This window comes from Poeciliopsis prolifica, unplaced genomic scaffold (assembly GCF_027474105.1).
Source record: "Poeciliopsis prolifica strain line A6 unplaced genomic scaffold, Auburn_PproV2 SCAFFOLD017, whole genome shotgun sequence".
NCBI lineage: Eukaryota > Metazoa > Chordata > Actinopteri > Cyprinodontiformes > Poeciliidae > Poeciliopsis > Poeciliopsis prolifica.
In genome coordinates, this window is record NW_026562392.1 from 6,941,948 (window position 1) to 6,958,062 (window position 16,115).

At 41.1% G+C, this 16,115-nt stretch overlaps 2 protein-coding genes across 4 annotated transcripts; one reads left to right on the forward strand and one right to left on the reverse strand.

Annotated features, from left to right (window-relative positions):
• Nucleotides 1–2,737: 2,737 nt before the first annotated feature.
• elovl4a (ELOVL fatty acid elongase 4a) lies at nucleotides 2,738–9,251 on the reverse strand. Its single transcript, XM_055042000.1, has 7 exons — nucleotides 9,138–9,251; nucleotides 8,074–8,149; nucleotides 7,189–7,376; nucleotides 6,967–7,047; nucleotides 5,844–6,015; nucleotides 4,737–4,864; nucleotides 2,738–4,630 (listed from the first exon to the last, which is right to left on the reverse strand). The coding sequence occupies exons 2-7, from the start codon at nucleotides 8,138–8,140 to the stop codon at nucleotides 4,307–4,309; spliced, it is 960 nt and encodes a 319-aa protein (XP_054897975.1). The 5' UTR covers nucleotides 8,141–8,149; nucleotides 9,138–9,251; the 3' UTR covers nucleotides 2,738–4,306.
• prelid3a (PRELI domain containing 3A) lies at nucleotides 8,152–15,693 on the forward strand. Of its 3 annotated transcripts, none has more exons than XM_055042003.1 (9): nucleotides 8,152–8,167; nucleotides 9,643–9,722; nucleotides 11,402–11,458; nucleotides 12,635–12,803; nucleotides 12,943–13,032; nucleotides 13,210–13,280; nucleotides 13,434–13,536; nucleotides 13,880–13,956; nucleotides 14,037–15,693. In XM_055042003.1, the coding sequence occupies exons 2-8, from the start codon at nucleotides 9,703–9,705 to the stop codon at nucleotides 13,949–13,951; spliced, it is 582 nt and encodes a 193-aa protein (XP_054897978.1). In that variant the 5' UTR covers nucleotides 8,152–8,167; nucleotides 9,643–9,702; the 3' UTR covers nucleotides 13,952–13,956; nucleotides 14,037–15,693. The 3 variants fall into 3 exon arrangements, with proteins under 3 accessions (XP_054897978.1, XP_054897979.1, XP_054897977.1); XM_055042002.1 differs by lacking the exon at nucleotides 8,152–8,167 and adding an exon at nucleotides 9,327–9,439; XM_055042004.1 differs by lacking the exon at nucleotides 9,643–9,722 and having other exon boundaries at nucleotides 8,156–8,167.
• Nucleotides 15,694–16,115: the final 422 nt, after the last annotated feature.

The window sequence follows — 16,115 nt, forward strand, 5'->3', positions numbered from 1 at the left end:
AAGTGTTTTCTTTTCTTTTTTTGAAAGCAGAATGATGTAAAAAAAAAAATAAATTAATTAATGTGTTTTCCCACGCATGGCCTTACTTTATTGCTAATTCAACATCTTTCAGCTCAACATTTATCAAAGGATTTTTAACTTTTTAAATTCCTTGCAGGGGCGTTAAAATATCAGGTTCAGCCATCTTGTAGAAACTCTACAAGATGTTAATTAATACATTATGTGTTGCTTAATGAGCTCAAGCTTTGTCTCATTAAGATGGTATTTAGTGTTAATCCTGGTCTTGGATAAAAACTAAATTAGCTTTGGAATTGTTCACACACTGCGTTAACTAAGAGGACTAACATAAACTCGGTCAATACATAAAAAATCAGTAAGATAGAGAGCGCATGCCATTCAGCAGAACTCAGACGAGTCCATCAGTGCTGATCCATCAAAAATCATTTGGAGCATTTGACTGCATCGGCACAGATCTCTGTCACAAGCTGTGCGCAGGTCAACAAAGACCGGACACAAACGTGTTTCATTTCATCCTGGAGAAACGGAGCGCACCGGTGACATATGAGGTCAACAGCTCAAAGCACCTGAAAGGAGGGAAAAAGATTTCACTAAGCAAATACTTACAGGATGTTTCATTTTTGTGGCGCCTTTGAAAACAAAACCACAAGCAGTTGGCCTCGTTTAATCAGCAACTCGTCAGCCACATTTAGACCGCACGAGGACTTTATCCTTCACTTTTCAACCACACAAAAGAAACAGGCGTGTTCAGATTTCCCTTTTTAATCACATACCCGTGTTTTAATCAGATGCATCAAACAGCTTTGTTTAGGCTGATCACGTTAAATGATAATATGTTCAGTCTGTATTTTTTTTCTATTCTGCATCTTCTAATTTTGAGGCAGGAACAACTGTGGGATTTTTATGAAGCTGATAGGTTTATACAACCTAAAGAAGCTGCATTATCAGCTTAGATCTGATTCACTCTGATAGGTTAACACTTGGCATTGAAAACATTCGCGTCCTCTGGAAAAGTTCACTTCATTTGTTTGCATGCAACAGCTACATTCACACTTACTTAAGCATATAAGTTGTGTTCAGACAAAGTGTTTTTAGGTTTTAAAGTGACTTTTTATTTTTTTTATTTTTTTTGCACCCAAACAGATTGTGGGAAAAGAGACATGAGTGCAGTCCAAAGAAAACGCTGCTGCTGAAAAAGTGGAACTGAATCAACAAGTTGTGAAATCTGAACTAAAACGCAAACACCATCCATAAAATAGCCCTCTGCAATTGCAGGCCTCCCACTCTGAAACTGTAGGGGGGTGCAGCACAAACACGCATGGAGAACAACAAGTTTCACAATCTAACACACAACAGAATACCTCCTCTGATTGCTCCAACCGCACACCCACCCACCAATCCACCCACACACACACACACACAAACCCTTTTTAATAGTTTATTGCACTGGTGTGCTTTCCATGTAGATGCCAGCTGATGCAGGGAGAAAAGGTTTGCAGGAGAGAGGCGATGAGGGGCTGGGTAGGGAGGGCTTCTTTCTGCCGGTGAGGTGGGGGCAGGCGCACAGCTGCTGTGTGAAGTCACCATGGAAACCTTTGTCTAAACTCATCGAAATGGGAGGGGCATTTGGAAGAGACTAAACAAAAAGAATAATAATAATAGAAATAAAACACAAAAGAGTTTTTCATTTCTTTCACGGTTGCCATGTTTTTTGATTTCCACCTCTTCAGACCACCTGACAACAAACCTCAGGAATAACAAGCGGTCTAAATTTGGGGCTGGCACAAGAGCAAATCGTTTCAATAAACTCAATTTGAAACACATGGCTTTTTTCAGCTCGTTTGTACAAACAACACAGGGACCAGCAGGAACTATAGAGCAAAAATATGACTTATTGTTGATTTAGTTTAAGTTTTATAGGTGCATACATTTTGTGTTTGCATACAAATTTGTTATATACATAACAAAAGGGTAAAAAAAACCCCACACAAACATTATCAATTGAGACTAAATGCATTAGTCTAAGAATCAGGGGACAGACAACAATTAAAATCCAATTAGAAATGCTAGAGTCTTTTCTATATAATATAGTGATAAGCTTAATTGCACTTTAGCAATTTTCATCATATTGAATATGTGATGTTTTAGAGAGCGTGTTGAGTCAATGTTTATCTGCAAGACTGTGGTGTTATAACACTTCTTATGATAAAATTGTTAATTGCAGTGAATTATTTCAAAGCTTGACTATGCATCTTTGGAATAACCTGTGTTTAACAAATAACCAGCACACCTTTCTCAATAAATCAAGAAATGCTTTTATTTCTAAAGGCAGGAAGTCAAAGCCTGTTCAGCTTTCAGGAGTCAAAGGTTTGGGTTATTTGAAGATAGATTGTGTAAAGTTATTATTATATGTATTTTTCTAATCGGTATTAGAGCGATATCACCTTGTGACCCAAGTAGTATTTGCAAAACATTTTCCTCCATCATTCAGACTAGAGAACTAATGTTTCAACCTATCATTCACAAATATTGCACTGATCTCGTATGTAAATGATTTTTTTTTAAATGAGAAAGTCTAAAATGCTATGACAATAGATGATGTAAATGCGGGGATTCAGCATCTTGCTTCTGAAATTTCAGCCTGCGATAGTCATGTTGCTCGAGTGCCCTCTAGTGTTCGTGAAAATGTATTGCGCTTCACAAGATCTGGACAGGTAAATGGGTTGTACAGGCATTCATTTTAATTAAATTTAAAGAAAGTTCAAAGATATGCTTCCAAAAGAAAAGCAAAAGTCAAAATAAAACAAACGTCAGCCATGTGGACGGATAAATGTCCACTCTTAAATGAGCGGAGTACAAAATATCACAATATGTACATCACAAAAATAAGACAAATACACAGACGAGAACGCTCAACTAGATGGAAACAGGTATTTACATAAGATTAAATATTTGATCATAAATAATAATAAATGCATTGGTTGATTGCTGATATAGAGCTGATGTACACTGTATCTGACAGGCAAGGCAAAGTTTTTGGGGTATTTTTTGTTCTTTTCCTTACAGTAAAATAACATACCTGACACCAGCTCTAGTTTTAAATAGAAGATAGACTTGAAACAAAAGACTCGGAAATCAATCCGAGCCTTTTGTGGATAAATTTACATTCAACTTAGCTCAGGGCACGAAAGGAAGCCTGAGCGTTTGGCTGCAAAACAGAAGAGAAGCTCAAAGATATTTTATTTGAAGGGAAGCAGTGCTAAAAGGGAGCCGCCGAGACCCAAAAACCATGTAAACGCAAAAGCGAACCCAGAACCGCAGCCACGCCTTCCTTCCGGGTTCCCAGACAAAACCGCGAGATGAGGAAAATTTATAATAGCCTTTATATATATTTTTTAAAAAAGACAGGAAAATCCACCCGTTTTTCTGTCAAAAGGGGGGGAGACAGAGAATCTCATCAGAGAACATTGGTAACATTTCATCACATGACAAACAAGTATGGATATACAAAAATCAGTTCTAGTCAGATACAGACAAAACAGACAATCATCATCCCGTCTGGTGAGAAAAGATGGAACATCATCCCTCTGTCACTTCTTTTTTTTGTTTCTATGTACATTTTACTCTTTGCTGCGTGTAAATAGATGGCGTCCTGAAAGTTAGATTCCTTATATGAATGAGAAGTGGTTAAAAAAAACACATCTAAACAAATAAATCTAAAGATGTCTCATTTTCAACGAGCTTGAAAAAGGACAACAAAACAACATCGTTGTCATTTTTATAGCCAACAAGAGGATGAGCAAACAAACTCTGAGTTCAAGTAGAAACTGAAACGTTTGTGCGCGTGTTGCCGTCTGTATTCCTGTCTTATTACAGCGTTTGCTATTTACAGCCTCGGACTTCCTCTGACGGAGCTGCTGCACCGCCGAGACGGATCCGGGAGACGTCTCCTTCTCAGGCTCTATGTCAGGGAAACTTAATGCTCCTTTTCGTACAAGATCTAAACCACCATAAAAAAGACAGAATACTATTATATCCAAACCCCCCTCGATGACATTTTTGGGTTATTAGTGGCCATCTTGCATCTGACCTTTGACACTTACAATTCCCTCCCGCAGAAGATCTCTTTTTTTTTTCCCCCTCTTTTCATCTAGAACAACTCAGGTCGACATGACTTAAAGAAATAAACCTTACCCGGACACGTCCGTCCCTCTAAATCTCCCTCAAATTAAGTGTTTCATGTTTCGAGTAGAGACCCTAGCCCACCTTTCGCCTTCCCTCCCACCGTCTAATCTCTTTTAGCGCGTCCTTTCCTCTTTCTCCTGCCAGAGTTCTCCTGGGGCTTCTCCTCTTTGCTCCCCATCAGCGGCGCTCCGTTGGCGGCTCGGCTCAGGCCGTTCAGGTTGCCGTTGGAGAGAGCCTTGCCCGCCTTGGAAGAGGCGGCGTCGCGGCGTGCGGGCTGCTGCCGGCGGTACGTCTGGTAGTAGAAGTTGCCGAACAGGACGATGAAGGTGATGGCGTAGCAGATGAGGGAGTAGTGCATCCAGTGGGGGAAGTCGCAGTTGACGTACAGCGACAGGGCGGTGTGGCCGATGGTGACGTGGAACTGGACCTGAGGCGTTTGTTTAAAAAATAATAATAAATCCATTACGCTAACAGAATAAAATTAAAATCCAACCTACATGTTTTTTTCCCCCCAAAAGGCCTTTGTTTCTTACCATCTGAATGATGGTCAAGTACTTTTTCCACCACAGGTACTTTTGGATCTTCGGTCCACAGGAAGCCAAGCCGTAATACAGATACATCAAGACGTGGATCAGTGCATTCATGTGTGCACCAAAGAACGCTGCAGGAACATAAACACAGTAAAGTCAGGATATCTGTAAAGACGTCTTGTTCTCTTCCATTAAAGCAACAAAGAGTTTTAGCACAACTTCAACAACTTTGGAGCAGAGTTCATTTAGACAACATGTTTTATTTGAAAGTAAAATATACTTTGACTTCAAGTATTAAGATACTTGAGTCAAAGTATTTTAATTGAAATTTGATTTCATTTTGATCACAATTAGTCATTTCTTATCATTAGTTTAGCCTAGTTCTAGTCAACTAATGCCTTAAGGCCTCATGTCTTTGTGGAAGTATATTTCTTTTATATCTGATGACAAAGGATGGAATTGAATGAAAGTTAAGCTTCGCTCTAAAGCAAACAGATTTTGTTTTATCTTTTGAAATATTTTTACTTTAAGTCTGGCTATTTGCCCCCAGACTTTTGGCTGAATTTTGTCTCTCTTCATTATTTTTGTTGCGTTTTATTCCTTTACAAAAATGATCACTCATTTCACAGCTCCATTCAGACTTTAGTTTGACAGGTCAGTATGGTCCCCTTTTTATGATTGGATGAGATTTATTAGTAACGTGGGATGCCGTTTTGCAGTAATCTACTCGATTAGATCTCCACGCTTTTATTTTAGAGAATATCTTCAAGCTTCATTTTCAAAACTCAACATAATCCCCTTTTCATGTTTGGTTCAGTTTCATGATTAATGTAATCTCCTTTTGCTGTCTAGATTAGTTTAGTTCCATTAGTAAAGTTTAACCTATTTATTGCAATCATAAACTCTACAAACACTTTTATTTTGAAGAGTGACCATCATTTTGAAAGGCCAGCATATTGTTGAGTTCTGTTTGCAGTGTAACGTCTTTCTCCACAGTGATCTCCTAAGAAGCTTTTTAGTCATCACTTTTAAAGCTCCGACGTAATCATTACTTATGAATTGTTTAAAAAGTGTGTATTTTGCATTAACGGCAAAGACTGAGCAACTCACACTGTCCTCCGGCCACCCACTTGATGCCGATCCACCAGAGCGTGAACATGGTGCAGTGGTGGTAGACGTGCAGGAAGGTGACCTGGTTGAACTTTTTCCTCAGAATGAAAAACACCGTGTCCAGGTACTCGATGCCTTTGGAGATGAAATACCACCAGAGAGCTCCTGCCACCTGTCTCCCACAGCGACATGTGGCGAATCAGGGAGGTGAAGGGAAAAACACTTGAACACAAACAGAGCTAAGAGGATAACAGATGTAGACTGGATTCAGAGATTCCTGGGAGCCTAACGTGAGTGAGGGCAACATGTTTCCCTTCCCCTCTGATCTTTGACATCCTAACCTCACCGTAAACACGAGAACGGCGTGCTCGCGGGTTCTGTGTCGAGCTTGTATCTATGTCATGGAGCAACATAGAGTGAGGTGAAACAGAACACCAGCTCCTCTGTCAGCTCACGCGCTCTTCCGCAGTCCGGCTGAACGGACGCTAATCAGGTTTCCAAATCCAGAAAGTGAAGCGGCAATGAAACGCTCATGTTGGCCATCCTTATCACTTTTGATACATTAGAACTTTGTATACAGCAAATGGCAAAATGTGCAAAAACTAGTCCTTGATACCTTTTACAAACTTTGTCAAGCTTGCAAGTAAGTTATTCAACAGTCGGAATGAACTCTGAGAGACTAAATGTACCCTGTATTCAAACTGTTTGACTTTTTGTGGCAGCTTAAAACTTAAGTGCATGGAGTTATATTCTAAGGTGGGAAAATATAAGATATGTATATTTTTTAGAAATAAAAAAATTTCAGAAGTGTAACAGGTATTTGTATTTGGCCCAGCTGAGTTGATACATCTTGCCAAACGTACAAAACGCTATTACAGAGGGAAAACTGACGGGATACAACATCTTGACAATGAAGTGAAGTAAATTCTGAGAAATCCTGGAAGGAACACTAGAACCGTATTCAAACCCTGACCTAAACCCTGGTATGGGGCAAGGGGAGAAATTTGATGCTCTGTCTGGACTCAACATGCTTTTCGAAGAAAAATGCTTTTGTAAGATAGTGTGCATGTGGTTTTTTTTTTTTTTTTATGTTTTTCAGCATTCAAGACTTCACAACACTCACCCTGACTTCATTCGGATCGTCTGAGTAGTCCACAGGTTGACATATGTAACTGTACTGTGCTGCCCGAGCTGCCATGAAGAGCTGAAAGAACAAAGAGAGCAAAAGGCTCATCGTCGCTGCGCAATACCAATTTTGGGAATGTTGTGACGGGGACATGCACGGATGAAAAAGGCCACAGCTATGCAGATAAATCTGTTTCAACAAAAAATGTGCGGCATGCACCTCTTTGAAGATGAAGAAGTTGAGGAAGACCATGCTGAAGTTGTAAACAATGAGCGTCTTGCGGAGCTGGAAGGGCTCCCTGTTCTTCATGTATTTGGGGCCCAGCCAGAGGAAGAGCAGATAGGAGCTGCTGATGGCCAGCGTGGGGAGCGGGTTGTCCATCAGAGGCCATTTCTCCACTCGTTTATCTGCAGGACACACATTCCCACTCACACATAAAGCATGCTAAATGCCAAACGTTCACCTTGTAGGACCTGCTGTCAGAAAGCTTACAGGATGTTTCATTTTTCATCTTTCTTACAGTAACATGAGATTTAATTTCAGTGCCATCACCAGCTCATCTTTTGTCATTTTAAGCACAGACATTGAGATGCATTGATAGCCAGATTACTAAATGGGTCAATTCTGCCATCTTTTCACCTGATTTTCTTTTCTTTTTTCCCCCCAATTTAAATAACTTTTCCCTGCAGCCTGCCCCTTGTGCTCACTTTAAAAATATATCTGCTTTAAAGAATCAGTCTAAAGTCTAAGTTCTAAGTTTATGTTGTTCACATTATATTTTGTAAATATCCCACACTCCAAAAATAAATAAGTAAAAATAAAAACGTTTCTAATTTACGGAATACGGTATTTTTTGAAAGGCCGACATATCGGTATTTTTACCGAAAATCAGAATCGGTTTTTATTTGCGGTGCGGATTTCAACAATGACTTTCCGTTTCAAAATATGTGCACTTACACCCAATCGCCTTTATAGACCTGGCAAAGCACCAGGATTAACCTAAATCTTTCAGTGGATTCAATGTGCCTCTTTTGGGCCGATCAAATCAAACCCCCATACCTGGATTTGGATCATGGATCCCAGCAACATGCTGCTCAGTATTACCTGCAATGGTCAGGGTCCATTTGTAGAACTCTATGGTGTCGTTTATTAAATGCTTGACAATCTCCATGGTAACAACCTGCAATCAAAGAGACGGGTAAGAGAAAAAAATATCTTAGCTCATAATCTGCTGAGTCTGGAGAGCAGTCACTGCCAATGTCGCGCTGAATCTAATCGTTTTGTTCCTTCCGTTTTCCAAACGGAAGGAACAAAATAGTAATAGTAATAGTATTCTGAAATAGTAACCCGGTAATACGTGTCCGATAATCAAAGCCCGTGGAAATAATTTGGTCTTTTTATTTTTCATAAGGCTGTTGTCCCACGAGGCTCTGATTGATGAGCCACGGAAATTCACTGCGCACGCAGGGGGAGCACCGGTCTGCAGAGCGCATGTGTCAGCGCGCCTCTGGCCTGAACACGACCACCCAGCGGGCGGAGAGAGGAGAGAGGAGAGAGGGTCTGAGGTGCAGCGGGGCTTGGGAGGGTGGTCGCGTCAGGCTCCAGTGAAACAGATCACATCCCGACAAGTCAAACTGGGAAAAAAATACCCCACTGCGGAGCACAAACAGGTTTTTTTTCCCCCTTTCTTCTTTTTTTGTTTCATCAAAAAAAAAGAAAGAAAGAAAAGGAAACATCAGCCCCCTGCTCCTCCTCTTTCTCCTCCTCCTCCTCCGAGCCGATCAGGCGCTGCTGCAGCATCTGCCATCCACCACGCTCTCCACCGACAAACCATCGGAATAAACGGCCGGCCACGTAATATTACATTTCTGGTTTTATTCATTGCGTGTCTCAGGATTTCCATCCAGCGGGAAGCAGCGCGGCCTTAAAACTGCAACACAAGGCTTAACCCAGGCCTGCTTCCAATCTGATTCCTTTACATCTCATCCCAGACTGACCAAAAGATTCAACTTTGCAATCAAAACAAACGGTCTATATAAATATATATATATATATATGGATATAGTTTTACTATTTTGCCTGTGTGTGTGAAGCACGCATTAAAACGCAATAGCAGTCAGCAGCGATCTCGCCTCCTGTTGCCCTGCGCCTATAGGGATGCTCCTTACCTTACCGCGCGGCCGCTTTTCTGAAATCCCTCTGATATTACAGTCAGCGCAAGGTCACGCAGACGCAGCTGGAAACGCTCCTGTTGGCCGATCCCGCTCAGAGGAAGCTATACTGAATGTGCATCCAGAGTGAGGTGGACGGGGCCCGCTGGTCCGACAGCCAGTTTCTCCTCAAGGTACCATCCCGTCCTCCAAACGCCAGGCTGCCTCTGCGAATTGCACCCCAGACCCGCGGAAGGGGAGGGAAAGTCACACGCCAGCCCATCTGACACTTCCGGTTTACTTTTCAAAAGAATGCGCAGGTGTTTGTTGGATATGATAAGAAAAATAAATAAATAATAAAAAAAATAAATAAATAAAGAGGCACCTAAAGCTGCCTGTTAGGTGATTGAGATGCAGATGCTTTTTATGATGAAATCTGAAACTCTTTGAATCCATTTTGTTGCACTATCACTGGATCTTAGTGTATCTAACACTGGACTGTTTCTTGTGTTGCGGTTTTTAGGCGACTTATACGTGTTTGAAGGACTTAGAGAAAGATCCTTGAGAAGTGTCATCAAGGAAGATGAAGTGTCGTACCTCAAGGTTGTGTACTTGGATCCTTTGCAGTTGTTTTTTTTTTGGGGGGGAGGGTTTCTTGCACATTTTAAGTCTGAGGGATGCCATCTGCACACATAGTATGACTTTAATACCAATACCATGTTGATATCCAGTTTCATTTTAATACATGAGGTGATTTAAAGTGTTTTATATCGAGGACAAGGGAACAGAGATGAATAACCAGACAATACACCAAAAAGACAGTCTGGGCATCAAAACAGAGCAGTTTACTCACTTAAGATCTTGTTGGTGTCCCACAGTTTTCACCAATGCATTCTCTCTTTGCCAAAAAATAAATCCCCCCAAATCCCTCATCCAAAGCCGTGTTGGTTGTGCTTTTGTCTCGTCTGAGAACCAAAGAGGTTTGATTATTTTTTTGCACCTTGCAGAATTTATCTGCAGCAATCTCCCAAGGGAGATAAACTTGCTAAATACTTTTTTTTCCTTTTAAATTATTTTTAAATGCATTTTTTTGCTACCAGATTTCCTCCCCCCCCCCCCTGCACTACCAAACAGTTTTGTGGTATTTATTTTGTTTAATCTAGTCTTTTAAGTCAACAGTTTCTATGCATGTGTTAATCTGTGTTTCGTTACTTAATTTAATCTCCTTCCACTCTATAGGAAAATTATAATATTTACAACCATATGTAAAAAATTATGAATTCAACTCTTTTACATCAGTAGAAATAATTTTTATTTAATTTATTTTGATGTGCCTGTATCTTGTATAATATAATAATGATAATTGTAATATTCAGTTCAGGCTTTCAATGCTTTTTGTCAATTTAAAAGTCCAGATTTCAGTAGCCTATTAAAAATATTTTTGTGTGCGTGTCACTCATTACCTTTTCATCTTATATTATTATTATTATTATTATTATTATTATTATTATTATTATTAGAAGGTCGTCAGATGAACTTCCGGTGCGGTTCGTGTTGTCCTTGGGTGACTTGACACAGCGCGTCTCTTTTCTTCCACTTGTCGTGCGGGGTTGAGTGGGGTGGGGTGGGAGGGGGATGGAGGGACAGCGAAGATGCTATGCGCATGCGCACAAAGGGAGGCGGATGCAGCAGTAAAGCATCAGCTGCATCTTGTCAGCCGGACGGAGCAGACAGGAAGGAGAAGAGCCCCGTGGGCCGCTGTCTGTGGGTTCACCAAAGTAAAAGCACCGCGAAATCTCTCGTACTGGGATGAATGCCGTTCAGAGCCGCAGCCGCAGTGCGCGCGGTTGATGTTCGTCTTCACATGAATCCACGTGAAATTTCCGGCCTTGGCATGTCAGTGAAACGCCACTCAAAGAGGATGAGCGACGTTTTATTTTGGCGCCGCTGAGCAGAGTGCCGCGTGCTGCTCGGTGACTCTTGACACTTTGTTAATCGGCTCCTGCACCGGCTCTTTATCCCGGCCGCTCTTTATCCCTTCATCTGCTTTCTGGCTGTGAATCAGCAGAGGATTTTTTGCGCAGTTTCTCCACAGCCCAGACATGACAGGAACCACGGCGGTGGATCCTCTGGGCTCGTCTCATTGACTGTCGTGAGCTCATCCGCAGCTTTCAGGCCCGGTCCCAACATCTCCGATCTGCTTCCTTATCTGATGAGAAAGATGGTCCGATAAGGTGCAGTTTGGGGTTTTCTTTTCTTTTCTTTCATTTTTTTTTCTACAGTGATGAGAAAACGATCTCTGGTATGATGAAGATTTGGAGCACCGAGCATATTTTCAGGTTGGTACCGCTGAGATTTGTTGTTTATTAAAGTGTGTGTTATTGTAGTTCTGCGATGGTGAAATATGTGGCTTCATAATTATTGTTTTTAAGCCGATAAGTCCTTATTGACAAATGGGCAGTGGCGAGTTTTGCATTAATGTTGCCCTGGGCAGGCCCCTCCTTCTGAGTCCAAAAAAAAAAAAAAGGGAATCCATATTGGCAACAAAGCAAAGAAGCAACAAAAAAAAAAAAACCCTTCTTTGATAAATGCATTGCAGACCTGGAAAACCTTAGCAAAGCTGGAGTTTTCTAGATGATGTGATCCAGTCATCCAGTTGCTACAGTTCGACTCTGCACGGGCAGAAGTGTAACAGGCAATTTGTCAAACTTGCTCAAGTCCCTGCACTCACCTATACTCTTCCTGATTTTAACACAACAGCTTTTAAGACACAATGTTCACTTGCTGACTAATGGGAGGCGATGTCGCTACTTCTCCATTCGTTTCCTGTGGGACGTGTGCGATGAGGCGACAACTTGCCCTCCTCCAGTCAAGTGGTGGGCAAAGTTTGTGCGTGTAAAGTTTCAAGCTTGCGCACATAGAGGTGCGCACGTGGCAAGCGATGCAATACAAGAAAGTTGAAAAATGTTCAACTTTTGATGGTGCCATTGCTATCGCGTCTCATGAGTTGGGATCACCCCAAATGGCAGAAAACTGTCACTTTTCACTGTCATTTGTCTCTCTCTGAGGACACTAACATGTGTTTGGACAAAGGAACAATCATTTTTGTTAACGTCACTTACATCCTGATTTGTTGTGGTACATCCCGGACGAGCCCCCGAAAATGTTATAGCAGGGTCTCCCTATTTTGAAAGAAAAACTTTCATTTTTTGTGTATATATATATATATATATATATATATATATATATATATATATATATATATATATATCTTGGTAAGGCTACCAAGATGGCAGCCTTACCAAGATGGCAAGGCTTCCATCTTGGTAACGTGAACATTAGCCGAAGATGGACTAGAGCATCAGAGAATTTTGGATGTAATAGATGTGCTTACATCATTTTATGTAACACAGCTAGATTGAATCCTTTTTTTCTCTATTTTGTCCCACAGCAGCACATATTTGATGTTTTCCGTCTTCTTGCTTCTGACTAATTATGCCCCGATTTGTGTGCAGTTACCCATGGGAGACTGTGATCAAGGCTGCCATGAGGAAGTACCCCAACCCCATGAACCCCAACGTGGTTGGCGTGGACGTGCTGGATCGGAGTCTGGACTCAGAGGGACGCCTTCACAGCCACAGACTCCTCAGCACAGAGTGGGGGTTACCGTCTATCGTACGAGCGGTCAGTCAAAACCACTGAGATGTTCAGAAACGTATCTACATTTAGGTCATAAACAGGGAGTTAAGTCATGATCTGCACTGGTCCTATCACTGTTCTTGCAGCATCTTCCCTCAGACTGGCTTGATTTATGTGTGTGTAGATACTGGGGACCAACCACACACAGACGTACGTGAAGGAACATTCTATTGTCGACCGAGAGGTGAAAAAGATGGAGCTGTGCTCAACAAATGTGAGTCAGTTCCAACATTTTATTCATAATAAGATGCTGCCTTTGAACCTGAAAATCTACCGATGTGAGTGGGTGAACTGTGGCATAGTTTACACCTCTATGTAATCATTATTTCTCCAGTACAAGAATGTATATAAATGTCGTCGTAATATATTTTGAATAAATTCCATCCACCAGATTACTCTCACCAACCTGATATCCGTAGATGAGAGGCTCGTTTACACACCACACCCCGAAAACCCAGAGGTGTAAGTGATCATCTCTCTGTTTTTCACTTCATGTCTTGTTGTCAGAGAGTGTGCATTGCACAAATCATAGGAGGAAAACAAGACGCGACATCTCCCAAGATGTCACAATGATCACGTTTTATCTTTCTGTATGTGTCCGTGTCTGCTCCTCAGTACTGTACTGACACAGGAAGCCATCATCACGGTGAAGGGAGTCAGTCTGAGCAGCTATCTGGAGGGCCTGATGGTCAGGAGCATGTCTGCCAACGCCCGGAAGGCAAGGCGAAAATAAATCCTTTTTAGTTATAGTTTCTCTTTACAAAACAGTGATTATTTTGGAAGAAGAAAAGCAGAGAACTCTTCTCCAACCCTAACTTTAACTAAAAGTGAGAATATGTAGAAAGGGTGATGCTTGCCAAACATTTGCTTGCTTTCATTACATGAAACAATAAAGATGTGTTATCCTAACCCCTATGACATTTGCATACATATAAAGTCATGTTTTGGCTACTTTACTTTTCGCAGCAACACTTTAGATGCAGGGAAGTGAACATTAATATTCATATCATTTCTTACAGTATTTTGTATGTTTGTGCTCATTGTCTTTTGTCCATCCTCAGGGCTGGGACGCTATTGAGTGGGTGATTCAGAACTCTGAAGGGGACAATGTGCCACTCTGTGACATTTACTAACACTGGTAACTCTGCCCTCCTTTAGACATTTTCTACTGGATCTCCAAAAGAAAGCATGAAACATGCTCTGTTATTCGTATCGTAGGACTCCAGATCCACTGACGACTGCTTTCCTCAGCTGCTCCTCGTACCTGAAAGGGAACGTGGGGTGATTCTCAACATCCTCCGGTCCTCTGCAGATGGTTCTTTCATGTGACGAAAACTAAACCTTTGCCAAAGCAAAAACGGTTCTTAAAACTTTCTGGGACTGCGTTGCCAGGTTTGGCAATTGTGACTCATTTCTAGCTCCTCATTTATGATCCAATAACAGTTAAACCACATGGCAACAAAACAGAGACTCATGTCCACTAAGCAAACCTAGCAGACCTTACGATCTTGAATGTCACTTTTGTACTTATGAAGTGACACTTTAAGAAAAAATACTCGATATAGAAGACGGACGCAACAAGGAGGTACACACCAATGTTTTGTTTTTCCTAAACAAGGTACAGTGAGTTGTTATTATGCAGCTGTCTCAAAGGCTTTATCTGGACTGGTTTCATACCATATGAAAACTCCTACAGTGGGAAACGGGTTAAAATGTGGAGATGTTACTGGTGCTTATTTTGTGTTACACTGGACAAAAATGTTATATTACAGATTGGGCGTGATTTATATTTACCGCATTAGTTTCGGTCCTGGATCACCAATATTTCCATGTGTAACATCAGCTTTATCTGTCAGTTTTCAGCAACGTTAAACAATTCCTAGTACTAAAGTGTAGCCACGCCAGCGTCAGTGTTTTGGTTCTGATGAGGCTGAATCAGGTTGTGACCAGCGTCACTGGATAACACGAGGCAAGCTCACTAATAAGGCAGCAGCCAGAGAACTCCATCTTTGTCTTTTCTAATAGTATTTACTCAAAAAGAATAATTGACACTCGACTGAATTTTGCAGCTGCTCGGATCCAATCCAATCGTTTTCTATACAAAATAAATATGATTAGATAAGACAAAGAAGGACCTATTTGGCCACAATGACAAAAAGTAGCCAAGATGAAAAGTTATGCACTCGTAACTGGAAACATTGCAAGCAGGTTAGATTACGCACCGTCCCAGGAGACATGTTCAAAATGGAACAATATGTGGTCATTCAGGTCCGAAACCAACATGGAAAGTACAAATCTTGCACAGTTTTGCAAAACGTGAAGGACTTTGGAGAACAAAAACTGATAAGGGATCTAAAAAAAAAAAAAAAGGATATGAATGAAATAATGTTGACTGTACCATCAACATTGCCTTCATCTGATACTTCACATCAATGAGCGTTTTGGAAACTTACCAAGAACAGATGTTGAGGAAGACACGGTGGTGTTCAGGGTGGGAAAATGTTCACATTTATCCGGCCTCAAAGCGACACCAGCGTTTTGGTTTCATGCCTTTGCCGGTCGCACACCTCATGCTTCCAAACGACGTGCTTATCCATTGATGCAACCTACGTATCCTGGAGACCAGGAGCAGTACTGTATGTGCGGTGATGCACACTGTGACTAATGTGCTTAAACATGTTTCAGGATAGCAGTAAATATAGCATATTTGTTTTAAATGATATTTTAAAAAAGGCATTTAGTAAATGCCACTGCTTTCATTTTGTGTTGCATAGAAAACAAAAAATTTGTATACTTTTTTGTTTCAAAGCTCAAGTTTTGCCTGGCAGCAATGAAAGAGATGCTACAATAATTAAAGCAGAAGTGAAAACAATGAGTGACGTTTGATCGAAACCGGTCTGTCGTTTCGCAAAGATAATGAGTTCGAATCGGACTGAAACGTAAAACGGTTGATCACACATAAAAAAAACAACAAACAAAGCAAGTATGAACACTGACGGTTTGGCTATGAAATAGTGAAATAGTGTAAGCCAGACAGATCAGTGAGAACGTAGAGCAGCTCAGACTGAAACTGAGCTGCTTGCTCACAAGGAAAAGTCTACATGTGGCTGAAAATTAGCCACACACATCAGCCTAAACACACCACCCCCATCGCTGTTCTTAAGCAAACATGCGGCTACAATCTCGGTTAGATGAGGTACAGCCAAGTAATTCATGCAACAGCAGGACCAACCAAATATTGCGTGCATAGGAACGAACATACCTTTCAGAAGCCTGACTTTTTTACTTAAAAGTATC

Coding starts and splice junctions, on each gene's coding strand:
- prelid3a (XM_055042003.1), top strand. CDS start 9,703: ATGAAGTGTCGTACCTCAAG. Junction 9,723..11,401: donor ATGAAGTGTCGTACCTCAAG/GTTGTGTACTTG, acceptor TTTTTTCTACAG/TGATGAGAAAACGATCTCTG. Junction 13,537..13,879: donor TGTCTGCCAACGCCCGGAAG/GCAAGGCGAAAA, acceptor GTCCATCCTCAG/GGCTGGGACGCTATTGAGTG.
- elovl4a (XM_055042000.1), bottom strand. CDS start 8,140: ATGGAGATTGTCAAGCATTTAATAAACGACACCATAGAGTTCTACAAA. Junction 7,048..7,188: donor ACTTCTTCATCTTCAAAGAG/GTGCATGCCGCA, acceptor TTGTTCTTTCAG/CTCTTCATGGCAGCTCGGGC. Junction 4,631..4,736: donor ACTTGACCATCATTCAGATG/GTAAGAAACAAA, acceptor CAAACGCCTCAG/GTCCAGTTCCACGTCACCAT.